This window comes from Heptranchias perlo, chromosome 17 (assembly GCF_035084215.1).
Source record: "Heptranchias perlo isolate sHepPer1 chromosome 17, sHepPer1.hap1, whole genome shotgun sequence".
Classification (NCBI taxonomy): Eukaryota; Metazoa; Chordata; class Chondrichthyes; order Hexanchiformes; family Hexanchidae; genus Heptranchias; species Heptranchias perlo.
The window spans coordinates 51136361-51163356 of NC_090341.1; the positions used below are offsets into that span (position 1 = coordinate 51136361).

The 26996-nt window shown below is 49.0% G+C and overlaps 1 protein-coding gene across 2 annotated transcripts in view; it reads left to right on the top strand.

Moving 5' to 3' along the window:
• The first annotated feature begins 5863 nt into the window (after positions 1-5863).
• The window catches only part of thumpd3 (THUMP domain containing 3), a 31255-nt gene continuing 10122 nt past the window's right edge, over positions 5864-26996 (top strand). Inside the window, exons 1-6 of one of the 2 annotated variants that reach the window (XM_067998979.1) lie at positions 5864-5933; positions 7857-8125; positions 11541-11618; positions 12141-12710; positions 16323-16453; positions 23782-23851. In XM_067998979.1, coding sequence (XP_067855080.1) covers positions 7859-8125; positions 11541-11618; positions 12141-12710; positions 16323-16453; positions 23782-23851 — 1116 coding nt within the window. In that variant the 5' untranslated portion in view covers positions 5864-5933; positions 7857-7858. Of the gene's footprint in view, positions 5970-7856; positions 8126-11540; positions 11619-12140; positions 12711-16322; positions 16454-23781; positions 23852-26996 lie in introns of both variants that reach the window. The other variant, XM_067998980.1, reaches the window with a different exon arrangement.

The following is a 26996-nucleotide window of genomic DNA, read 5'->3' on the forward strand; positions in this document are numbered from 1 at the left end:
CTGTCCTGAAGGTGCTGATCGGTGGGCACTGAACACCCTCTGATACCTCGGCTAACTGTCCATGTAAGCCAAGACAGTGAATGTTATTCAACTACAGGGGCATCACAGCTGATCCTGTCCTCAAATGCTAAACACACACCCACATTCCAGTAGCAAAGAAGAATGCAGATTTTTTTTCCCTTCTTGAGACATTCCTGATCTATATTAAGTGTCAGCTATGGCTCAGTGGTAGCGCTCTTGTTTCAGAGGCAGAAGGTTGTGGGTTCGAGCCCCACTCCAGAGGCTTGAGCACGTAATCCAGGCTGACACTCCAAAGCATTATGAGGGAGTGCTGCACTGTTGGAGCTGCCGTCTTTCGGAGGACACATTAAACCGAGGCCCTGTCTTCCCTCTCAGTTGGACATAAAAGATCCCATGGCACTATTTGAAGAAGTACAGGGGAAGCCTCCGAGTGTCCTCACTAATATTTATCCCTCAATCAACACTATCAGAAACAAATTAACTGGTCATTTGTCTCATTGCTGTTTGTGGGACCTTGCTATGTGCAGACTGGCTGCTGTTTTACACTTCAAAAGTACTTCATTAGCTGTGAGGGACACCCTGAGGATGTGAAAGGTGATATATATATATGTATCAAATTCTTTGTTTGTATATGGCTCAGTATCACACTGGGCGATATATTCACCTGGGCAGTTACCATATCCCCGGGCAGTGATCATATCCCTGGGCACTGACCGTACCCCCTGGGCAGTGATGTAACCCTGGGCAGTGACTGTAACCCCGGGCAGTGACCGTAACCCCTGAGCAGTGACAGGAGCCCTGGGCAGTGAGTGTACCCCATTGGGCTCTGTGTCACCCCTCGGGCACTGAGTCTAGCCCCCTCGGGCACTGAGTCTAGCCCCCTCGGGCACTAAGCATACCCTCCCGGGCACTGAGTGTACCCCCGGGCACTGAGTGAACCTCCCGGGCACTGAGTGTACCCCCGTTCACTGAGATTAGCTCTGTCCGGCACTGAGTGTAGTCCCCAGGCACTGGGTGTGCCCTCTGGGCAATGAGTGTGCCCCCCAGGCAGTGCCCGTAACCCCAAGCAATGACCGTACCCACGGGCAGTGACCATAACCCTGGGCAGTGCCCGTAACCCCAGGCACTGACCATACCCCCTGGGCAGTGGCCGTATCCCCTGAGCAGTGAGCGTACCCCCTGAGCAGTGACCGTATCCCTGGGCAGTGCCCGTAACCCCTGGCACTGACCGTACGCCCTGGGCAGTGACCGTATCCCCTGAGCAGTGACCGTATCCCTGGGCAGTGCCCGTAACCCCTGGCACTGACCTTACGCCCTGGGCAGTGACCGTATCCCCTGAGCAGTGACCGTATCCCCTGAGCAGTGAGCGTATCCCCTGAGCAGTGACCATAACCCTGGGCACTGTCCGTAACCCCAGGCACTGACCGTACCCCATGGGCAGTGACAGGAGCCCTGGGCAGTGAGTGTACTCCATCAGGCTCTGTGTAATCCCTGGGCATTGAGTCTAGCCCCCTAGGGCACTGAGTATACTCTCCTGGGCAGAGATGTACCTCCTGGGCATTGAGTGTTCCCCTGTTCACTGAGACTAACCTCCTCGGGCACTGAGTGCACCCCGCAAGCAGAGTGTAGTCCCCGTGTACTGAGTGTACCCACCCTGGGCACTGAGTGTACCCCGGGCACTGAGTGTACCCCCTCCCCGGGCACTGAATGTACCCCCCACCCCGGGCACTGAGTGTACCCCCGCACTGAGTGTACCCCCACACTGAGTGTACCCACCCCGGGCATTGAGTGTACACTGGGCACTAAGTGTACCCCCCCACCCCGGGAACTGAGTGTACCCCCCACACTGAGTGTACCCACCCCGGGCACTGAGTGTACCCACCCGGGCATTGAGTGTACCCACCCCGGGCACTGAGTGTACCCACCCCGGGCACTGAGTGTACTCACCCCGGGCACTGAGTGTATCCCCCACCCCGGGCACTGAGTGTACTCACCCTGGGCACTGAGTGTACTCATCCCGGGCACTGAGTGTATCCCCCACCCCGGGCACTGAGTGTACCCCTCACCCCGGGCACTGAGTGTACCCCTCACCCCGGGCACTGAGTGTACCCCCCACCCTGGGCACTGAGTGTACCCACCCCAGGCACTGAGTGTACCCCTCACCCCGGGCACTGAGTGTACCCACCCCGGGCACTGAGTGCACTCACCCACCCCGGGCACTGAGTGTACCCCCCACCACGGGCACTGAGTGTACTCACCCACCCTGGGCACTGAGTGTACCCCTCACCCCGGGCACTGAGTGTACCCACCCCGGGCACTGAGTGTACCCACCCCGGGCACTGAGTGTACCCACCCCGGGCACTGAGTGTACTCACCCACCCTGGGCACTGAGTGTACCCCCCACCCTGGGCACTGAGTGCACTCACCCTGGGCACTGAGTGTACCCCCCACCCAGGGCACTGAGTGTACCCCCCACCCAGGGCACTGAGTGTACTCACCCACCTTGGGCACTGAGTGTACCCTCCACCCAGGGCACTGAGTGTACTCACCCACCCTGGGCACTGAGTGTACCCCCCACCCAGGGCACTGAGTGTACTCACCCACCCTGGGCACTGAGTGTACTCACCCACCCTGGGCACTGAGTGTATTCCCCCACCCAGGGCACTGAGTGTACCCCCCACCCAGGGCACTGAGTGTACTCACCCACCCTGGGCACTGAGTGTACTCACTCACCCCGGGCACTGAGTGAACTCACCGACCCCGGGCACAGAGTGTACTCACCCACCCCGGGCACTGAGTATACTCACCCACCCCGGGCACTGAGTGTACCCCCCACCCCGGGCACTGAGTGTACCCCCCACCCCAGGCACTGAGTGTACTCACCCACCCTGTGCACTGAGTGTACCCCCCACCCTGGGCACTGAGTGTACCCCCCACCCCGGGCAATGAGTGTACCCCCACCCCGGGCACTGAGTGTACCCCCCACCCCGGGCACTGAGTGTACTCACCCACCCTGGGCACTGAGTGTACCCCCCACCCCGGGCACTGAGTGTACCCCCCACCCCGGGCACTGAGTGTACCCCCCACCCCGGGCACTGAGTGTACTCACCCACCCCGGGCACTGAGTGCACCCCCCACCCCGGGCACTGAGTGTACCCCCCACCCTGGGCACTGAGTGTACTCACCCACCCCGGGCACTGAGTGTACTCACCCACCCTGGGCACTGAGTGTACCCCCCACCCCGGGCACTGAGTGTACTCACCCACCCTGGGCACTGAGTGTACCCCCCACCCTGGGCACTGAGTGTACCCCCCACCCCGGGCACTGAGTGTACCCCCCACACCGGGCACTGAGTGTACCCCTCACCCCGGGCACTGAGTGAACTCACCCACCCCGGGCACTGAGTGTACTCACCCACCCCGGGCACTGAGTGCACTCACCCACCCCGGGCACTGAGTGTACTCAACCACCCCGGGCACTGAGTGCACTCACCCACCCCGGGCACTGAGTGTACTCACCCACCCCGGGCACTGAGTGTACCCCCCACCCTGGGCACTGAGTGTACCTCCCACCCCGGGCACTGAGTGTACTCACCCACCCTGGGCACTGAGTGTACCCCCCACCCCGGGCACTGAGTGTACTCACCCACCCTGGGCACTGAGTGTACCCCCCACCCTGGGCACTGAGTGTACCTCCCGCCCCGGGCACTGAGTGTACCCCCCACCCCGGGCACTGAGTGTACTCACCCACCCTGGGCACTGAGTGTACTCACCCACCCTGGGCACTGAGTGTACTCACCCACCCCGGGCACTGAGTGTACCCCCCACCCCGGGCACTGAGTGTACCCCCCACCCCGGGCACTGAGTTTACCCCCCACACCGGGCACTGAGTGTACCCCCCACCCCGGGCACTGAGTGTACTCACCCACCCCGGGCACTGAGTGTACCCCCCACCCCGGGCACTGAGTGTACCCCCCACACCGGGCACTGAGTGTACCCCTCACCCCGGGCACTGAGTGAACTCACCCACCCCGGGCACTGAGTGTACTCACCCACCCCGGGCACTGAGTGCACTCACCCACACCGGGCACTGAGTGTACCCCCCACCCCGGGCACTGAGTGTACTCACCCACCCCGGGCACTGAGTGTACCCCCCACCCCGGGCACTGAGTGTACTCACCCACCCCGGGCACTGAGTGTACCCCCCACCCTGGGCACTGAGTGTACCCCCCAACCAGGGCACTGAGTGTACTCACCCACCCTGGGCACTGAGTGTACCCCCCACCCCGGGCACTGAGTGTACTCACCCACGCTGGGCACTGAGTGTACCCCCCACCCTGGGCACTGAGTGTACCTCCCACCCTGGGCACTGAGTGTACCCCCCACCCCGGGCACTGAGTGTACTCACCCACCCTGGGCACTGAGTGTACTCACCCACCCTGGGCACTGAGTGTACCCCCCACCCCGGGCACTGAGTGTACTCACCCACCCCGGGCACTGAGTGTACCCCCCACCCTGGGCACTGAGTGTACTCACCCACCCTGGGCACTGAGTGTACTCCCCACCCCGGGCACTGAGTGTACTCACCCACCCTGGGCACTGAGTGTACCCCCCACCCCGGGCACTGAGTGTACCCCCCCACCCCGGGCACTGAGTGTACCCCCCACACCGGGCACTGAGTGTACTCACCCACCCTGGGCACTGAGTGTACTCACCCACCCCAGGCACTGAGTGTACTCACCCACCCCGGGCACTGAGTGTACCCCCCACCCCGGGCACTGAGTGTACCCCTCACCCCGGGCACTGAGTGAACTCACCCACCCCGGGCACTGAGTGTACTCACCCACCCCGGGCACTGAGTGCACTCACCCACCCCGGGCACTGAGTGTACTCACCCACCCCGGGCACTGAGTGTACTCACCCACCCCGGGCACTGAGTGTACTCACCCACCCTGGGCACTGAGTGTACCCCCCACCCTGGGCACTGAGTGTACTCACCCACCCCGGGCACTGAGTGTACCCCCCACCCTGGGCACTGAGTGTACTCACCCACCCTGGGCACTGAGTGTACCCCCCACCCCGGGCACTGAGTGTACTCACCCACCCTGGGCACTGAGTGTACCCCCCACCCCGGGCACTGAGTGTACCACCCACCCCGGGCACTGAGTGTACCCCCCACCCCGGGCACTGAGTGTACCCCCCACCCCGGGCACTGAGTGTACCCCCCACCCCGGGCACTGAGTGTACCCCCCACCCCGGGCACTGAGTGTACCCCCCACCCCGGGCACTGAGTGTACCCCCCACCCCGGGCACTGAGTGTACCCCCCACCCCGGGCACTGAGTGTACCCCCCACCCCGGGCACTGAGTGTACCCACCCCGGGCACTGAGTGTACCCCCCCACCCCGGGCACTGAGTGTACCCACCCCGGGCACTGAGTGTACCCCCCACCCCGGGCACTGAGTGTACCCCCCACCCCGGGCACTGAGTGTACCCCCCACCCCGGGCACTGAGTGTACCCACCCCGGGCACTGAGTGTACCCCCCACCCCGGGCACTGAGTGTACCCACCCCGGGCACTGAGTGTACCCACCCCGGGCACTGAGTGTACCCCCCACCCCGGGCACTGAGTGTACCCCCACCCCGGGCACTGAGTGTACCCCCCACCCCGGGCACTGAGTGTACCCCCCACCCCGGGCACTGAGTGTACCCCCCACCCCGGGCACTGAGTGTACCTCCTCGGCTGTCAGTTTGTGTCTCTAACGCTAAATTAAACAACAACTTGTACAATGGCCAGAGTGACTCACTGCGCTTGCGCGACCGGGCATCCTTTCTGCGCATGTGCCGCTGCCTCGGGCCCGGTTGTTCTTTGGGTTTCCGGTCGGGCTCGCGCAGGAAACACGGCAATTGGAGCGGGTGAGGAATAGACAGCGGGCCGAGCGGCCGCTCACGGTCAGTGGGGAGGCCGAGGGGCTGATCCTAGACACCGGGAAGCGTAGGGGACAAAGAGTGATCTCAATTACTGGGAGTAGGGTCAGGTGTGACCTCTATTACTGGGGGGGGGTCAGGTGTGACCTCAATTACTGGGGGGGGGTCAGGTGTGACCTCAATTACTGGGGGGGGCCAGGTGTGACCTCACTTACTGGGGGGGGGTCAGGTGTGACCTCAATTACTGGGGGGGGGGGCCAGGTGTGACCTCAATTACTGGGGGGGGGTCAGGTGTGACCTCAATTACTGGGGGGGGGGGGGGGGGGGCCAGGTGTGACCTCAATTACTGGGGGGGGGGGGGCCAGGTGTGACCTCAATTACTGGGGGGGGGGCCAGGTGTGACCTCAATTACTGGGGGGGGGGGGGCCAGGTGTGACCTCAATTACTGGGGGGGGGGGGCCAGGTGTGACTTCAATTACTGGGGGGGGTCAGGTGTGACCTCAATTACTGGGGGGGGGCAGGTGTGACCTCAATTACTGGGGGGGGGGGTCAGGTGTGACCTCAATTACTGGGTGTGGGGGTGGTTGGGGGAGGGGCTGATCCCACTCACTAGGAAGCAGCTCTCTCTTGCTGCCTACCTGCCACCGCTGGGGAGAACACTGATGTAACTGTGACTGAATAAAATCATACTGTTTTCTTATTGGGTGCAATTTGGGATATTTACCATGTTCCCCGATTCTGCCTGTTTTTTTGTGAAAGTTGTGACTCATTAGTCTTGATGATGAGTGATTGAAAATTGCAGCTACGAGGAGAGATTGGATAGGCTGGGGTTGTTTTCCTTGGAGCAGAGGAGGCTGAGGGTGGACTTGATTGAGGTGTACAAAATTATGAGGGGCCCAGATAGAGTAGACAGGAAGTACCTGTTTCCCGTAGCGGAGAGTTCAAGAACTAGAGGACACAGATTTAAGCTGATTGGCGGAAGGATTAGAGGGGACATGAGGAAAAACTTTTTTTACCCAGAGGGTGGTGGGTGTATGGAATTTGCTGCCCAAATTGGTGTTAGAGGCAGGAACCCTCAACTCTTTTTTAAAAGTACCTGGACCTGCACCTAAAGTGCTGTAAGCTGCAGGGCTACAGACTGGGTGCTGGAAGGTGGGATTAGAATGGGCACCTGGTTGTTCTTCGAGCCGGCGTGGATAAGATGGGCCGAATGGCCCCCTTCTGTGCTGTATCTTTTCTATGGTTCAATGATTAGCAACTGGACCCACAAAGGCAAAGACTTGTGAGCACGGGGGGAATAAGTCTGACATGATACTTCAATTACAATGTCTTTTTCAGCATACGAATCGCTGGAATCGAGACCCTTGTCGAGCAGGGTTATTCTGAATCATGGTAACTGCACCTTTTGAGAGCTATACGGTCTTGAATGAGCCAAGGTGTCACCCATGGCTCAGTGATAGCACTCTTGCCTGAGTCAGAAGGTTGTGGGTTCCAGTCCTACTCCAGAGACTTCAGCACATAATCCAGGCTGATAGTCCTGTGCAGTACTGAGGGAGTGCTGCACTGTCATAGGTGCCGTCTTTCGGATGAGATGTTAATCCGAGACCCCGTCTGCCCCCTCAGGTGAACGTAAAAGATCCCATGGCACTAATCGAAAAGGAGCAGTGAAGTTTCCCTGGTGTCCTGGTCAATATTTCTCCCTCAATCAACATCACTGAAACAAATTTTCTGATCATTATCACATTGCTTTTTGTGGGATCTTGCTGTGTGCAAATTGGCTGCCGTGTTTCCTACATTACAACAGTGACTGCGCTTCAAAAAGTACTTCATTGGTTGTAAAGTGCTTTGGGATATCCTGAGGTGGTGAAAGGCATTATAGAAATGCATGTCTTTCTTTTTTAAATATTGAAGAGATGTCTGCACTTAATGGAGATGCTGATGGCCCAACTGCAGCAGCAAGCGTGACTGAAGTGCAGGAAGATCCGGTCTCAAATGGAGATGTGGGAACTAAGAAGCGTGACTGCTCGCTGGAGGGTTTTGTCACCGTCGGAGCGACCGTTCCTACCGGCTTCGAGAACACTGCCGCTGATGAAGTCCAGGAAAAAATTGGATCTGAGTCCAGGTTTGGCAAGGATCGAGGAAGGATCTATTTTGAGGTTTCCATGGATAATCTTTTTCAGGTTGGATTATATTGTTCTATATTTTTTTCCCCTTTCTTTACATATAAGAGCAGACTCATGCTGGAGCATTGTTCCACAGGGGATGCAGCCCGCTGGTACCTAGTTCTTTGTGAGTTGAGTGCTAATCCAGCAGATCTGAGGTCAATTGTACCACCCGCCCCCACTAGCCCTGCTAGTTCAGCACAGACTGAGGATCAAACCCGGGACCTTTCCGGTCTGTGTGTCAGCCACGGCTCAGTGATAGTGCTCTCGCCTCTGAGTCAGCAATTTGTGGGTTTAAGACCGAATCCAAGGACTTGAGTACATAATCTAGGCTGGCTGCTCAGTGCAGTACTGAGGGAGTGCAGTATGTCTGTTGGATGAGATGTTAAACGGAGGCTCCGTCAGCCTGTTCAGGTGGACTTAAAAGATCTTGCGGCACTATTCGAGGAGCACGGGGGGGTTCACCCTGTCATCTGGCCAATATATATCCCTTAACACATTTATCTCATTGTTCGTATGACCTTGATGTACACACGTTGGCTGATGAGATTCCAACATTACAACAATTACTGCACTTCAAAAAGAACTTCATTGACTAGCAAGAAATATAAAAACTGACAGTAAAAGCTTCTACAAGTATATAAAAAGGAAGAAGGTAGCTAAAGTAAACATTGGTTCCTTAGAGGATGAGACTGGGGAAACAATAGGGATGGGCAATAAATGCCGGCCTCGCCAGCGACGCCCAAATCCCATGAACGAATAAAAAAATAATGGAAAACAAGGAAGTGGCAGAGGAATTGAACAAATATTTTGTATCTGTCTTCACAGTAGAAGACACTAATAATATACCAATAATAGTAGAAAATCAAGGGGCAAAGGGGAGGGAGGAACTATAAACTATCACTAGAGAAAAATACTAGGTAAACTAATAGGTCTAAAGGCTGACAAGTCCCCTGGACCTGATGGCTTGCATCCGAGGGTCTTAAAGGAAATGGCTACAGAGATAGTGGATGCATTGGTTGTAATCTTCCAGAATTCACTAGATTCTGGAAAGGTCCCAGCGGATTGGAAAACCGCAAACGTAACACCCCATTCAAGGAGGGAGTGAGACAGAAAGCAGGTAACTATAGACCAGTGAGCCTAACATCTGTCAATGGGAAAATGCTAGAATCCATTATTAAGGAAGTAGTAGCAGGACATTTGGAGACTCATAATACAATCAAGGAGAGTCAGCATGGTTTTGTGAAAGGGAAATAGTGTCTAACAAATTTATTAGAGTTCTTTGAGGAAGTAACGGGCAGGGTGGATAAAGGGGAACCAATGGATGCAGTATATTTGGACTTCCAAAAGGCATTCGATAAGATGCTACGTAAAAGATTACTGCACAAGATAAGAGCTCATGGTGTTGGGGGTAATATACTGGCATGGATAGAGGATTGGCTAACTAACAGAAAACAAAGAGTCGGGATAAAAGGGTCATTTTCAAAATGGCAATCTGTAACTAGTGGGGTGCCGCAGGGCTCGGTGCTGGGGCCTCAACTATTTACAATCTATATCAAATGGGATGAAGGAACAGTGGCCAAATTTGCTGCTGATACAAAGGTGGAAAAGCAAGTTGCGATGAGGACACAAAGTGTCTGCAAAGGGATATTGACAGGTTAAGCGAATGGACAAAAATTTGGCAAATGGAATATAATGTGGGAAAATGTGAAGTCATCCACTCTGGGAGGAAAAATAAAAAAAGCAAAATATTATTTGAATGGAGAAATACTACAAAATGCTGCAGTACAGAGGGATCTGGGTGTCCTCGTACATGTGAAACAAAAAATCAACACACAGGTGCAGCAGGTAATCCGGAAGGCAAACGGAATATTGGCCTTTATTTCTCAGGGGTTGGAGTATATAAGCAGGGAAGTCATGCTACAGCTGTACAGGGTGCTGGTGAGACCACACCTGGAGTACTGCGTACAGTTCTGGTGCCCTTATTTAAGGAAGGACATACTTGCATTGGAGGCAGTTCAGAGAAGGTTCACTAAGTTGATTCCGGGTATGGAAGGGTTGTCTTATGAGGAAAGATTGAACAGGTGGGGTCTATACAATGAGTATAGAAGTTTAGAAGAATGAGAGGAGATCTTATTGAAACAGATAAGATTCTGAGGGGACTCGATAGGGTAGATGCCGAGAGGATGTTACCCCTCATGGGGGAATCTAAAACCAGGGGGCTTAGTCTCAGAATAAGGGGTCTCCCGTTTAAGATGGAAATAAGGAGGAATTTCTTCTCCCAGAGGGTCGTGAATCTTTGAAATTCTTTACCCCAAAAAGCTGTGGAGGCTGAGTCATTGAGTACATTCAAAGCTGAGTTAGACAAATTTTTGATCAGCAAGGGAGTCAAAGGATATGGGGAAAAGGCGGGAAAGTGGAGTTGAGATAAAAATCAGATCAGTCATGATCTCATTGAATGGCGGTGCAGGCTCGAGGGGCCGAATGGCCTACTTCTGCTCCTATCTCTTATGGGATGTCCTCAGGATGTGAAAAGCAGTATATAAGTGCAAGTTTGTTCATTCTTCCTCAGCACACCCGGGCAGGAGCCCATTAAAGTGATTTTCATAACTGATAATTGTCCTTTCAAATGCTAAGGTGTTGTGAGTTCCAGTCCTACTCCAGAGACTTGAGCACATAATCCAGGCTGATAGTCCTCTGCAGTACTGAGGGAGTGCTGCACTGTCAGAGGTGCAGTCTTTCGGATGAGATGTTAAACCAAGGCCCTGTCTGCAAGGAGCAAAGATGTCTTACTGCACTTGTACAGGGCCTTGGTGAGACCACATCTGGAGTATTGTGTGCAGTTTTGGTCTCCTTACCTAAGAAAGGATGTACTTGCCATAGAGGGAGTGCAGCGACGGTTCACCAGACTGATCCCTGGGATGGCAGGACTGTCATATGAGGAGAGTTTGGGTCAACTCGGCCTGTATTCACTCGAGTTTAGGAGAATGAGAGGGGATCTCATTGAAACATATAAAATTCTGACAGGGCTAGACAGACTTGATGCAGGGAGGATGTTTCCCCTGGCTGGGGGGGTCCAGAACGAGGGGTCACAGTCTCAGGATACAGGGGAAGGACATTTAGGACTGAGATGAGGAGAAATTTCTTCACTCAGAGGGTGGTGAACCTGTGGAATTCTCTACCACAGAAGGCTGTGGAGACCAAGTCACTGAATATATTTAAGAAGGAGCTCGATAGATTTCTAGACACAAAAGGCATCATGGGGTATGGGGAGAGAGCGGGAATATGGTATTGAGATAGAGGATCAGCCATGATCATATTGAATGGCGGAGCAGGCTCAAAGGGCCGAATGGCCTACTCCTGCTCCTATTTTCTATGTTTCTAATTCATGGGAATTTCAAGATTTTTTTATTGTTTTTATTCTCTCTTTCAGGTTCATCTTTTGAGATCAGTTGATAATTTATTTGTTGTTATCCAGGAGTTTCCTCATTATCAGTTTGATGAAACCAAGGTAAGTGCCTTACTAAAGTAATGAAATACTGATTAAATGTGGACTGGGGTTCAAATTATCTTTCAAAGGATTTTTTTTAAAAAATTGTTTTATCTTAAATGCCATCCCTCACTGTTTCACCTTGACATCACCGTGTCTTTTCTGAATAAATTCAGTGTGAATCCGGAGCTGTCCTCTCTTTACCTGCTCTCTTTGCTCCTCTTGATGTCCACCACTTCTACCTAAGTCTTCGACCTAAGACCAGACCAGGGCGCCTTTCTGCTGAGCACCAGTGATCAAGGCCACTGTATAGTGTGGGCCAGATACACTCTCAGGAACAGGATTTCCTGCCTGCAGTGTACAGCGACTGGGATCACTGCCTTTAGCCGCGGGCGAAGCCCTGGTCTGGTCCATTAGCCGCGGGCTAAGAGCTAAAAGTGCTACCACTGAGCCATGGCTGAGTTAGTCACTGGGTGATGCATTTACCATCTGAGCCATTGGATCCCCTCCCCTTGTTCATGTGTATGTCACTTTCTTTAACAGGAAAATGTACTGGAAGACTTCAGGCAATTGGCTGGCCGGCTTCCCTGGACTTGTCCCCTTGAAGTATGGGATTTGAACAATAGTCTGAAGAAGAGGAAGTTCCAGCGCAGGAAAGGCAGCCGAGGAAGTAACCCCGGTCCAGAAGCACTACACGAGGCTGACAAAAATAAAGACCACCAGTTGCAGCTCATTCCCTCTGGTCAATTAGCTACCGGAGATCAACCGGATGTTGGGATGGGATTGGCCGCCCCTGATTCTGGGCCAAGTGGCGATCGACCCTGTGAAATCGAGGAGACCACCTCACTCTCCAGCGATGCAGTCGCTGATCAGATGGAGCTACGTGATCAAGCAAAGGTTTCACACGAGGGGCTTCCGTCTGACAAAGGTGAAGACGCTGCTGTAGAAGGCAGGGACGGAGGGGAGGACTCCGGAATACTTCGGTTTCGAGTCACCTGCAACAGAGCTGGGGAAAAGCACAGCTTCACCTCAATGGAGGCAGCCAGAGAATTCGGAGGAGCTGTACAGGATCTGTTCAAATGGAAGGCTGACATGACCAAATTCGACGTGGAGGTATGCAAGTTATTTATTTAATTATTCCCCCGCCCCCCCACATTTTTCTTGCCTCCTCTCCCGAAGCTACCAGCTGCTGTGGATTGCCCTGCACCATCTCATCTTGCACAAGTAGCCGTTCTTCACCTGGGAACCCCGTCCATGAGGGTTGCTGGGCTGTTTGACCGCAGATGACCTCACACCCCGTCCACATCTGACATCCATACATGCATACTGTGCGCTCCCAATTAACCTGTCTCATTGTCACTGTTTCATGCTTCCACCGCTTTGTGGGCCGTGCTACAGCTGAGGTTACAGAACAAAATGGAGCAAGTAGGTAAGCAGATGTCTAAAAATTAAAATGATTGATTAAAAGCACTCCCAGTTGGGTGCTGAGTTATCTTGACCAGAAGGACCCAGGCTTAATTGCTGCTGATGAATTACTGAGTAAGCCTTTGCTATTTTGATCCGGAGTTTGTCTTTCCCTATGTTGCAGTAACATCGTGTGCTGGAATTTAAGATTCCATCCAAGTCTCCTATCAGTTAAAATAGGGAAGTGTCACACTCAGCACCCAACATTACAAGCTGAAATTGCTAAATTATATGTAGAAAAACAGAGCATTTAGGTATATACAAAGTGCGACAGTTAATCATACAGAGCTGGTTGGATGGTATCTGCAAAAGGAGTAGTTTTCCTTTTTCAAACTCCTTGTTTCCTGAACAATACTTTGATAATGACCTCCTAATACTTGGCCCCCATGCTAGCTCCTCAGGTACTTTGCCCCTCCATTTCAAATCTGCCGTCATCACCCCCTCAAAAAAAAAAACACCCTTGACCCCCCCCCCCCCACCTCTGCCCTTGTAAACAACCGCCCCATCTCCAACCTTGTTTTCCTCTACAAAATCTTTGAACATGTTGCTCCAAATCCTTGCCCATCTTTCCTGCAACTTCATGTTTGAACCTCTCCAATCAGGTTTCCACACTTGCCACAGCACTAAAACAGCCCTTATCAAAGTCAAAGTTACATCCTCTGTGACTGTGGTGCACGATCCCTCCTTCTCCTTCTCGTCCTTTCTGAAGCCGTTGACATGATTGACCGTACCATTCTCCTCCAGTGCCTCTCTTTTGCCAGCTGAGTGGGACTGCACTCACCTGGTTCCACTCTTGCCTATCCAGTCATAGCAAAGGAATCTCCTGCAATGGCTTCTCTTCTCTTTCCCGCACCGTTACCTCTGAAGCCCCCCAAGGATCTATCCTTGGCCCCCTCCTATTTCGCACCTACGTGCTGCCCCTCAGTGACATCATCCGAAAAAACGTCAGATTCCACATGTATGCTGACTACAACCAGCTGTACCTTACCACCACCTCTCTTGACCCTTCCACTGCCTCTGTGTTGTCAAACTGCTTGTCCAACATCCAATCCTGGATGAGCCACAATTTCCTTCTAATAAATATTGGAAAGACTGAAGCCATCATCTTCAGTCCCCGCCACAACTCCTTTCCCTCATCAATGATTCCATCCCTCTCCCTGGCCACTGTCTAAGACTGAACCAGACTATTCATAACCTTGGCGTCCTATTTGACCCTTAGCTGAGCTTCCGACCCCATATCCTCTCCATCACCAAGAATGCCTACTTTCACCTCTGTAACATCGCCCGTCTCTGCCCCTGCCTCAGCTCATCTGCTGCTGAAACCCTCATCCATGCCTTTGTTACCTCTATTCCCATGCTCTCCTGGCCGGCCTCCCATCTTCTACTCTCCATAAACTTGAGCTCATCCAAAACTCTGCTGCTCCTTTCCTAACTCACACCAAGTCCCGTTCACCTATCACCCCTGTGGTTGCTGACCTACATTGGCTCCTGGTCCACTAACGTCTCAATTTTTAAATTCTCATCCTCGTGTTCAAATCTCTCCATGGCCTCACCCCTTCCTATCTCTGTGACCTACAACTGTCCAAGAACTCTGTGTTCCTCCAACTCTGGACTCTTGTGCACCCCCACTCTCTCCGCCCCACCATTGATAGCCATGCCTTCAACCGTCTAAGCCCTAGGCTCTGGAATTCCCTCCCTAAACCCCTCTGTCTCTCCACTTCTCTCTCCTCTTTTAAGACTCCTTAAAATGTAACTATTTGACCAAGCTTTTAATCATCTGTCTAATGTCTCCTTCTTTGGCTCAGTGTCAGTTTTTGTCTGATTATACGCCTGTGAAACGCCTTGGGACTGTTTCCTATGTTAAAGGCGCTAAATAAATGCAAGTTGTTGTTCAAGTATGGTCAACTGAGGCTCCAGTAATCACTCTCAGGTTCTGTCTTTATTTCCAGATCTTGTACTTTAAATAATATATTTTCCCTTCAAAGTCTTCGAAGTATTGTTTTAGCAGGTAACCTTGATGAGAGTACAGATCCTACACAATTGACCAGGTAGACAGATAATGAGAAGACACAAGGCCACAGTAATACCAGGAAATTATAAGCTATGGGCTACATTCTGGGAAGCCAGATTTGCGGGTCACAAAGGTCATAAACCACAATTCCAGCTGTGGAACTATGCTACACGCCACTGTGTACATAAGTTAGCATTTTAAACCCCTGAGGAACCTTAGTTGAAGGAAATCTCTGATGCAGAATCCAACAGCCTGGCACATTTTGAGGCAATGGCAGCCATCTTGTTATTGGAAACGCATTATGGCATCCATTTTGACTTATTGCATAAAAAGATACAGAACCATGATGGGGTCAAATTTCTGTTCATGACTGCATACTCATCTACAATACTTTGCATAAAAGATAGTGATTTCTTATTGTTTTCACTTTCTGTTCCCACCCCCGAGCTGTAGAGTTGTGATGGGTCAGTCAAGGGTGACAACTACTTGCGGTCAAGCCATTTCATTTCAAGCCATTAAGATTTATCTAATGAGTAATACATGTAAAGAAGATGATTAACTCTCTTTTGGGGGAAAAAATAAGTATTTGGTTGGGATATGGGTTTAGAAGTTATACGGATAGGCACAGACTGAGATGGTCAGATACTTGATGGGGCACAATGCTTCCTGTGCTGGTGGGGGGGATGGATGTTGTCGGAAGAGTAGCAGGCCAAGGATGAATATTCCAGAGTTTCACTTCATTACCTTTGGGATTAAGGAGCATTTCCTATTAGGAGTTTAAATAGATTGGGTAGAATCCATGATTGGGTGGATTGTAAATAATTTGTGGAAGGAATGGACTTGATGGGTTAATTGCCTTTTCTCATTTCATGTTTTTATGTTCTAAAATGTGTGTATATTACAGTCCAGTACTATATATCAATATAACTGTGAAAAAAGTAAGATCTGATAACATACAATTAATCTGCTGTCTAGTGTTGAACTAAGTCTGTCCACAGTTGATACGTTAAATCTAGGCTTTTGTGCAGTGTACTGAAATACTATGGGCAGATGGCACATAGGCAGAATATCTCTGGGTACAGCAGGTGGCTGTCATTGGTTTTGCTAGTGTCATTTACTTCCCTTGAAAGTAACTATGGTAACGCTGAGGAGTATTTTGCAATCTGTGGGAAGCAAATGACACTCTTGCGCTCCCATCATTAACTCTTTTCTCTCTCGCTCAATCTGCTCATGCATCATTTCTCTTGCAGATCCTACTCAACATTCATGATAATGAAGTAGTGGTTGGTATAGCACTTACAGAGGAAAGTCTACACAGGCGAAACATAACACACTTTGGGCCTACAACTCTTCGATCTACTTTGGCCTATGGGATGTTAAGGTACGTCTCGTTCAGTTTATTAGAACATCCAGAGACGTGGATTTGAAACCATCCATAGGAACAGGAGTAGGCCATTCAGCCCCTCAAGCCTGTTCTGCCATTCAATTAGATCATGGCTGACATGTTTCTCAGCTCCATTTTTTTTTTAGTCGTTCATCGGATGTGGGCGTTGCTGGCGAGGCCAGCATTTATTGTCCATCCCTAATTGCCCTTGAGAAGGGGGTGGTGAGCCACCTTCTTGAACCGCTGCAGTCTGTGTGGTGACGATTCTCCCACAGTGCTGTTAGGGAATTCCAGGATTTTGACCCAGCGACGATGAAGGAACGGCGATGTATTTCCAAGTCGGGATGGTGTGTGACTTGGAGGGGAATGTGCAGGTGGTGTTGTTCCCATATGCCTGCTGCTCTTGTCCTTCTAGGTGGTAGAGGTCACTGGTTTGGGAGGTGCTGTCGAAGAAGCCTTGGTGAGTTGCTGCAGTGCATCCTGTGGATGGTACACACTGCAGCCACTGTGCGCCGGTGGTGAAGGGAGTGAATGTTTAGGATGGTGGATGGGGTGCCAATCAAGTGGGCTGCTTTATCTTGGATGGTGTCGAGCTTCTTGAGTGTTGTTGGAGCTGCACTCATCCAAGCAAGTGGAGAGTATTCCATCACACTCCTGACTTGTGCCTTGTAGATTGTGGAAAGGCTTTGGGGAGTCAGGAGGTGAGTCACTTGCCGCAGAATACCCAGCCTCTGACCTCCTCTCGTAGCCACAGTATTTATATGGCTGGTCCAGTTAAGTTTCTGGTCAATGGTGACCCCCAGGATGTTGATGGTGGGGGATTCGGCGATGGTAATGCCGTTGAATGTCAAGGGGAGGTGGCTAGACTCTCTTGTTGGAGATGGTCATTGCCTGGCACTTATCTGGCGCAGATGTTACTTGCCACTTATGAGCCCAAGCCTGGATGTTGTCCAGGTCTTGCTGCATGCGGGCTCGGACTGCTTCATTATTTGAGGGGTTGTGAATGGAACTGAACACTGTGCAATCATCAGCGAACATCCCCATTTCTGACCTTATGATGGAGGGAAGGTCATTGATGAAGCAGCTGAAGATGGTTGGGCCTAGGACACTGCCCTGAGGAACTCCTGCAGCAATGTCCAGGGGCTGAGATGATTGGCCTCCAACAACCACTACCATCTTCCTTTGTGCTAGGTATGACTCCAGCCACTGGAGAGTTATCCCCCTGATTCCCATTGACTTCAATTTTACTAGGGCTCCTTGGTGCCACACTCGGTCAAATGCTGCCTTGATGTCAAGTGCAGTCACTCTCCCCTCACCTCTGGAATTCAGCTCTTTTATCCATGTTTGGACCAAGGCTGTAATGAGGTCTGGAGCCGAGTGGTCCTGGCGGAACCCAAACTGAGCATCGGTGAGCAGGTTATTGGTGAGTAAGTGCCGCTTGATAGCACTGTCGACGACACCTTCCATCACTTTGTTGATGACTGAGAGTAGACTGATGGGGCGGTAATTGGCCGGATTGGATTTGTCCTGCTTTTTGTGGACAGGACATACCTGGGCAATTTTCCACATTGTCAGGTAGATGCCAGTGTTGTAGCTGTACTGGAACAGCTTGGCTAGAGGCGCAGCTAGTTCTGGAGCACAAGTCTTCAGCACTACAGCTGGGATGTTGTCAGGGCCCATAGCCTTTGCTGTATCCAGTGCACTCAGCCGTTTCTTGATATCACATGGAGTGAATCGAATTGGCTGAAGACTGGCTTCTGTGATGGTGGGGATATCGGGAGGAGGCTGAGATGGATCATTTACCCAGCTTGGTTCTGTAACCCTTAATACCCTTACCTGACAAAAAATCTATCAATCTCAGTTTTGACATTTTCAATTGACCCAGCCTCAACAGCTTTTTGGGGGAAGAGAATTCCAGATTTCAACTACCATTTGTGTGAAGTAGTGCTTCCTGACTTCACCCCTGAGCAGTCTAGCTCTAATTTAAGGTTATACCCCCTTGTTCTGGACTCTCCCACCTGAGGAAATAGTTTCTCTCTGTCTACCCTATCAAATCCTTTAATCATCTTAAACACCTCAATTAGATCACCCTGTAATCTTCTATAATCAAGGGAATACAAGCCTAATCTATGCAACCTGTCCTCATAATTTTAGTTATTTTAGCCCCAGTATCAATCTGGTGCATTTGTGTTGCACCAAGGCCAATATATCCTCACTGAGGTGCAGTGCCCAGAACTGAATACAGTACTCCAAATGGGGTCTAACCAGAGCTTTATACAACGGTAACATAACTTGCACCCCTTTGTATTCCAGCCCCTTGAGATGAAGGCCGACATTTCATTAGTCCAGTCGGGTGGTGAATTTTTTGTGATGCCCTGTTGGCTTAGCTGGTAATGGCAGTGAGTAACTGAATCATACAGACCAGATGGTCCCAGGATTGGTCCCTGGCCTATGCTCAGTTTGCTGATTTCAGCAGGGTGATCGAGACGTAACTACAATTTTACTGGGGAGGGGGAAAAATCAGCCGGGATTTCTGCTCAATCTCTTTCCAGTAACCCCCTTTAATAGCAAGCATGGGATTGGGTGAGGGACATGGTTATGATGCCCCCACTGGCTAGGCTCATGTGAAGAATGATCACCTAAGTGAGGTAGCAGAGGCTCACCATTCCCTGTGGAGCTGTAGCTCAGCACAAGTCAGTGCTATCGAGTGAGATGGGGAGAAAATTGGGGTGAGGGAGCATTGTAAGTAGAAATGGATTTAGGCAGTCTCAAATGTCCCTCAACTTGATAAGTTACAAAATTCACTGAAAGAATTGAAAAGTTCCATATAGGCCCAGGCACAGTGCAAAACTAGCTGCGGTTCTTTCAGTGAACTCAAATTGGTGGTTGGCAGTGGAGCACTCTTTACCATTTGGATCATACTGGGAGGAACTGCTTGAGACATCAGAGTTCGAACTATACAGGTTGCCTGGAGCCAGCTACCAGTGTGGGACAGTTCATAGAGCCTTACCATTCTATATAAACAAACACATTCACCAATCCAGGCAACTGTTGGTGTGTTTTGATAATAAAAACTTGCCACCTATCAGAAAACAAGATTAGTTGATTTGTTCATAGAATCTTACAGCACAGAACTAAGCCATTCGGCCTATTGTGCCTGTGCTGGCTCTTTGAAAGAGCTATCCAATTGTTCCACTCCCCCTGCTCTTTTCCCATAGCCATGCAAGTTTTTTCTTTGTAGAATGTATTTCATTATTATTCTTTAGCTGGTTGGGGCCAATTCTATCTGTACTTTGGCTGCCTCTGTGTTTCTATATTTCTATCTCTACCTATGAGGTAGTTATAGGGAGAAACTTGCATGTTTTTACCAAACATGGTCTTAATCTGACTGTTGAAGTTGACTAGCTTAGTGATGCTGTGCTGGTAATTTGAGTCATTTGTCTCACCTACCGAGCCCAACACCGGCCATTTATCATCAATGAACTGTTCATAGTCACTGATCTTGTGTATATCAATTCTTATTCCCTAACACCGTTATCAATTCCTTCGAAATTTAAATTTAGTAGACAATACTTGTGTAAATTAATGGCATTTTTACCTTTTTGGCCTAGAAGAGCTTTTTGCTTTATATTATATAACCGACATAAGCTCAAGTTCAGTTTACAAAGAATTAATTCCTAGAATTGCAGTAAAAACACTGTAAATGTTGGACAGTAGATGGTTCAAAATATTAATGTGCTATCCTGAGGGGAAATTAGATAGCCATTAACACTGTTAACTTTTACATAATACGTCAGTTTGGGAACAGTGAGAAGCCATTTAGCACATCCCAGAGCATTTCGCACCATATGGTCAGAATAGGTTTTAATTGAATAAGTTAGACTTAGGTAAATGTATTTGCCAAGAGCTCCCACACCAAGGTCTGTCCCTCTTTGAAGAAGTCAACTTAATGCAGCCTGGAACACTAAGAGACAAAGAGAGAGAAATCTTGTTCAGTGAGGGAGGGTGCAAGATGCCAGACTGAGGAATTAATATATGCAGCCTGTACAAGGAAATAATAGTGCGAGTTAGTTCTGGACTGCTAACTTATGAGTTTAGCCTTTAACAGTGACAGTCACATATTTTGTTATTTTATGGTAGGAGCAATGAGAAATTGATAAATGTCACTATGAAAACTCCATTCATATATTTCATGTTAATTCACAATCAGCCATGTCTCATTGGAGTGTGCTTGAGTCTATCTTTGGAAAAGATAGGAGGACACACATGGTGTTGTGTATGAGATCATCATGTCCAGTACAAGAGGTCTTATTGTTATGAACCTGAGGTCACACTATTGTTTAACAGGTGCTCTCCAGATCATAGAGGATGTGTGACCACTTATGGGGAAAAACTGGTGATGCTGAAAATGAGAGAATATCTGCAGTAGCCCCATGACATTTGTAACAGCTCACAACAAAAATGGTCTGTTCTCCACAATTCTAACTACAGTAAACCTGGCACAACAGACAGATCATAGGACCCATTTCAAGTTGCATCTCCTATGACACTAAAGACTTAATTTGAAGTGTCGTCACAGTTCGAGTGATCCACTAGCTTTTATCATCTTTTTGTTTAATTGATGGGTAGACGGGATGGGTGGGGAAACAATCTGGTAATGGGTCTTTGGGGATTTAGGAAAAATGCAAATTTGGTAAAGAAGAAATAAATAAAAGGGAAAATACAATGACTATCTGAAGCAGAGGACGATGCAGGCCTATGGGGAGAGGGTGGGACAGTGGGATTAGTTTTGCATTGTTTTAGCATAAGAGCTGGCACAGACATGGTGGGAACAAATGGCCTCCTTCTTTGCTATAAACTTCTACTGTTCTATTAGAATCATAGAAAGGTTACAGCACGGAAAGAGGCCATTCGGCCCATTGAGTCAGTGCCGACTCTATGCAAGAGCAGTCCAGCTAATCGCACTCTTCCCCACCCTTTCCCCGCAGCCCTGCAAATTTTTTCCTTTCATGTACTTATCCAGTTCCCTTTTGAAGGCCATGATTGAATCTGCCTCCACCTCCACCACCGCCACCCCCCCAGGCAGTGTATTCCAGATCCTAACCACGTGCTGTGTTTAAAAAAAAAGTTTTTCCTTATGTCACCTTTGGTTCTTTTGGCAATCACCTTAAATATATGTCCTCTGGTCCTTGACCTTTCCGCCAATGGGAACAGTTCCTCTCTATCTACTCTGTCCAGACCATTCATGATTTTAAATACCTCTATCAAATCTCCTTGCAACCGTCTCTGTTCCAAGGAGAACAACCCCAGCTTCTCCAGTCTATCAACGTAACTAAAGTCCCTCATCCCTGGAATCTTTCTAGTAAATCTCTTCTACACCCTTTCTAAGGCCTTCACATCTTTCCTGAAGTGCAGTGCCCAGAACTGGACACAGTACTCCAGTTGTGGCCGAACCAGTGTTTTATAAAGGTTCATCATGACTTCCATACTTTTATACTCTATACCTCTATTTATAAAGCCCAAGATCCCGTATGCTTTTTTAACCGCTTTCTCAACCTGCCCTGCCACCTTCAATGACTTGTGCACATATACCCCCAGATCTCTCTGTTCCTGTACCCCTTTTAGAGTTGTGTCCTCTAGTTTATATTGCCTCTCCTTGTTCTTCCTACTGAAATGTATCACTTTGAATTTTTCTGCATTAAATTTCATCTGCCATGTGTCCACCCATGCCACCAGCCTGTCTGTGTCCTCTTGAATTCTATCACTATCCTCACTGTTTACTACCCTTCCAAGTTTTTTGTCATCTTCTCAGACTTGGCCGCAAGTGGACCCAATGCTGCCATTTTTGCCTGATACTGTTTGCAGTGTTAGCCTTGGCTCAGTGGTAGCACTCTCGCCCCTGAGTCAGAGGGTCGTGGGTTCAAGCCCTACCCCAGAGATTTGAGCACATAATCTAGATTGACACTTCAGTGCATTATTGAGGGAGTGCTGCACTGTCAGAGGTGCCATCCATCAGATGAGATGTTAAACTGAGACCCCATCAGCCCTCTCAGGTGGACATAAAAGATTCCACGGCCAATACTTATCCCTCAACCACCATCACCAAAACAGATTATCTGGTCATTTATCTCAGCCAATTTGCACACAAATAGCACTGTTACATTTGCCTACATTACACCAGTCACTATTGACTACACTTCAAAAGTACTTAATTGGCTGTGAAGGGCTTTGGGATGGCCTAAGATCATGAAAGGTGTTGTAGAAATGCAAGTTTTCTCTGCTTCAATCACTCCCTGTGGTATAGTATTTCATGCTTCAAAAGCCCTCTGCATAAAGGAATTTCTGCTTACCCCTCTCCTCACTCTCTTACTGACAGTTTTAAATTGATGACCCCCTTGTCGCTGACTCTCCAACCATAGGAAATAATCCTTCATATTCACCGTATCCAAACCCTACTTTGTCTGCCCATCCCACTAACCTGTCTGTATCTTCCTGAACTCTCTTAGGTGTCCTCGCGGTTTGCCAATCCCCCTACATTTGTGTTGTCTGCACGTTTTGAGATTGTGCTCCATGTGCTCAAATTTAATATACACTCAGAACAAAAGTAGACCCAGCACTGACCCCAGGGGCACACCATTTCCAACTCCCCTCCAATCTGAGCAACACCCATTTACCCTAACTCTTTGTTTCCAGTCCATCAACCAACTCCTGCTGCCACACTGCTCTTAAACACCTGAATTTTTCTAACAAGCCTCTTGTGAGACATCTTATTGAACGCCTTCTGAAAATCCATTTGCACTGCATCTACTGCATTCCCTTTATCTATCCCCTCGGTCACTTCTTCAAAAGAAAACTATCATATTTGTCAAACAAATCTGCCCCAGCTGTTCTTGATTAGCCCGTGCATTTTTAAATGCTCACTTTTAAATTTTATCTTGAATTATGGATGCAGATTGAAGCACTCACTGTTCACTCAACTTCTACAGAATTATGCAGTAAAGCTGGTACCACAGTGTTAGATTTTTTTAAAAAGTGCAAATTGACTTCTATCCACACAGTGTTTTATATTCATTGCACATTTGTGAGAAATCTTATTGCACGGGCACCAAGATACTGCACCATGTGCACCAACATCGCTTTATTCCTGTTGGTTCTCAAATGCCCCAGTCACGACTCAGCTGGAATGTCAGAGAGGCATCGAACGTAATCGTGGATCTTTATAGTTGGGTTAAAAGATGAGCTAGCTGATCTGGCCTTAAGCTGTAGATAAATGCAAGAGCGAGTAAATTATTTGTCTTAATTAATTTCTAAATTCTGCTTTGCAGGCTTTGTAATCCTCAGTCAACCGATATCATCATCGATCCAATGTGTGGAACCGGTGCTATACCGATTGAGGTACGGGCATTAATACCGCTATGTTACAAATTCTGGTCTGTCATAGAAATCTTCTCTGGTTCAGTGGCGTCAGTTATTCTCGTAAGCCGATCCCATATCCCTTATGATTGAGTTGACTTGCACTGCCCAATATTTACTTATACAATAGCGTAACCCGGGGGCTATAACAATGCATTTCCAAACTGGATATTGCGTCCTCCGCATGTACCTTTACATGTGCTTCTCCAATTTTTCAGCAGGTGGACTATTTACACTTTAGTGAGATGAGCCTGGAATGAATCATTGTTGTTATGTTTCTCTGATAGCAAGTGACTATACAGAGCAACAGATTGGACTCACTTAATTCAATCGGTGCAATTTGTCTCTGTGTAATGAACATGCTACACAAAATAATGAACATGCTACACTTCTCCACATCAGTGGGTCGTCTTGATTGACTTAAGCAAAATAACTTCTAATTGCACTCCTGCATCCTAACTTTGAGTGTGGGTGAAAGCCTGGCCCTAATAGCTTTCTGTTTAAAAATCTGACTGTCAGTGTCTGTTTCTGTACTATACTGTATCTCCATGTTCCCAACCAGAGTGAAGGGTCTATGCTAGGCAAGCCCTGCTAAACACTCCAGACCAGGGACTTCCCAATGCAATGGACATGAGCTGTTTTATCAATTACCTAGATCAGCTAATGAATTGCTTATCGTTTTCGGTCTTTGCGGATACAACTTCATTGCCTAGCTCACTTGCATTTTAACCATCTTTTGTCTTCATGCTTTTAAAAAAAAATTTGTGTGAATTCACGTTGCTTTTAAACCCCAACATTTAAATGTCCCTCTTTTCCATATCAAAAAAATCTTAAAACATGACACACAGTGACAGCTGAAGAATGTGTTTGTATTGCCTAGTTTCCTCTGAGAATCACTAAACTTCTCTCAATAGGCTATTCAACCATCATAGTGTTCAGGACTAGAAACCCTGGCTGATCTTTTCCTTTCAGTAGACCAGAGATGCTGAAGCTTATAGTGGCAATCCTGTTGCAACCTAACTGAGATCATTCAACTCCATGGTAGTTACCCACTGAGAAACCAGGGTCCTTTCAATGCTTGTTTAAGGGTTTGTTTGAATAGTTATTGTATAACATTGATAGGATATTGGAGTGTACATATTACAGAGAGGGAGGTGCTGGACGTCTTAACGCGCATCAAGGTAGATAAATCTCCGGGACCTGATGAAATGTATCCCAGGACGTTATGGAAGGTTAGGGAGGAAATTGCGGGTCCCCTAGCAGAGATATTTGAATCATCGACAGCGACAGGTGAGGTGCCTGAAGATTGGAGGGTGGCAAATGTTGTACCTTTGTTTAAGAAGGGCGGCAGGGAAAAGCCTGGGAGCTACAGACCGGTGAGCCTGACATCTGTAGTGGGTAAGTTGTTAGAGGGTATTCTGAGAGACAGGATCTACAGGCATTTGGAGAGGCAGGGACTGATTAGGAACAGTCAGCATGGTTTTGTGAGAGGAAAATCATGTCTCACGAATTTGATTGAGTTTTTTGTTTTTGAAGGGGTAACCAAGAAGATAGATGAGGGCTGTGCAGTAGACGTGGTCTACATGGACTTTAGCAAAGCCTTTGACAAGGTACCGCATGGTAGGTTGTTACATAAGGTGAAATCTCACGGGATCCAAGGTGAGGTAGCCAATTGGATACAAAATTGGCTTGACGACAGAAGACAGAGGGTGGTTGTAGAGGGTTGTTTTTCAAACTGGAGGCCTGTGACCAGCGGTGTGCCTCAGGGATCGGTGCTGGGTCCGCTGTTATTTGTTATTTATATTAATGATTTGGATGAGAATTTAGGAGGCATGGTTAGTAAGTTTGCAGATGACACCAAGATTGGTGGCATTGTGGACAGTGAAGAAGGTTATCTAGGATTGCAACGGGATCTTGATAAATTGGGCCAGTGGGCCGATGAATGGCAGATGGAGTTTAATTTAGATAAATGTGAGGTGATGCATTTTGGTAGATCGAATCAGGCCAGGACCTACTCCGTTAATGGTAGGGCGTTGGGGAGAGTTATAGAACAGAGATCTAGGAGTACAGGTTCATAGCTCCTTGAAAGTGGAGTCACAGGTGGATAGGGTGGTGAAGAAGGCATTCGGCATGCTTGGTTTCATTGGTCAGAACATTGAATACAGGAATTGGGATGTTTTGTTGAAGTTGTACAAGACATTAGTAAGGCCACACTTGGAATACTATGTACAGTTCTGGTCACCCTATTATAGAAAGGATATTATTAAACTAGAAAGAGTGCAGAAAAGATTTACTAGGATGCTACCGGGACTTGATGGTTTGACTTTTAGGGAGAGGTTAGATAGACTGGGACTTTTTTCCCTGGAGAGTAGGAGGTTAAGGGGTGATCTTATAGAAGTCTATAAAATAATGAGGGGCATAGATAAGGTAGATAGTCAAAATATTTTCCCAAAGGTAGGGGAGTCTATAACGAGGGGACATAGATTTAAGGTGAGAGGGGAGAGATACAAAAGGGTCCAGAGGGGCAATTTTTTCACTCAAAGGGTGGTGAATGTCTGGAACGAGCTGCCAGAGGCAGTAGTAGAGGCGGGTACAATTTTGTCTTTTAAAAAGCATTTGGACAGTTACATGGGTAAGATGGGTATAGAGGGATATGGGCCAAGTGCAGGCAATTGGGACCAGCTTAGTGGTATAAACTGGGCGACATGGACATGTTGGGCCGAAGGGCCTGTTTCCATGTTGTAAACTTCTATGACTCTATGACTCTATTTCACTGTGAGCAAGTACATTAGGTGATATGCATGTAAGGATGTGTACATAACACAGTTCTCCCATCTCCAGAGAAAGCAATGAATTTATACAGCTACATAGAGGTAGAGACAGAATGTAGAGAGCACTCCCTAATGGTCTAGTGGCTAAGTATACCATTAGTAAGCTATGGGTACTGTAAGTCTGGAACTTCATTTTTTTTTTTCTCTCTTAATTTTTTCTTGTTTCCCCTCTCCATCTTTCTCTGTTGTTCTCTCCTCTTTTTCTGTCCCCCTCCACTTTTCTCTCTCTCCCCCACTTTTTTCTTTGTCTCTATCTCTCTCCTATCCACTTTGTCTGTGTCTCTCTCTTCTGCTTT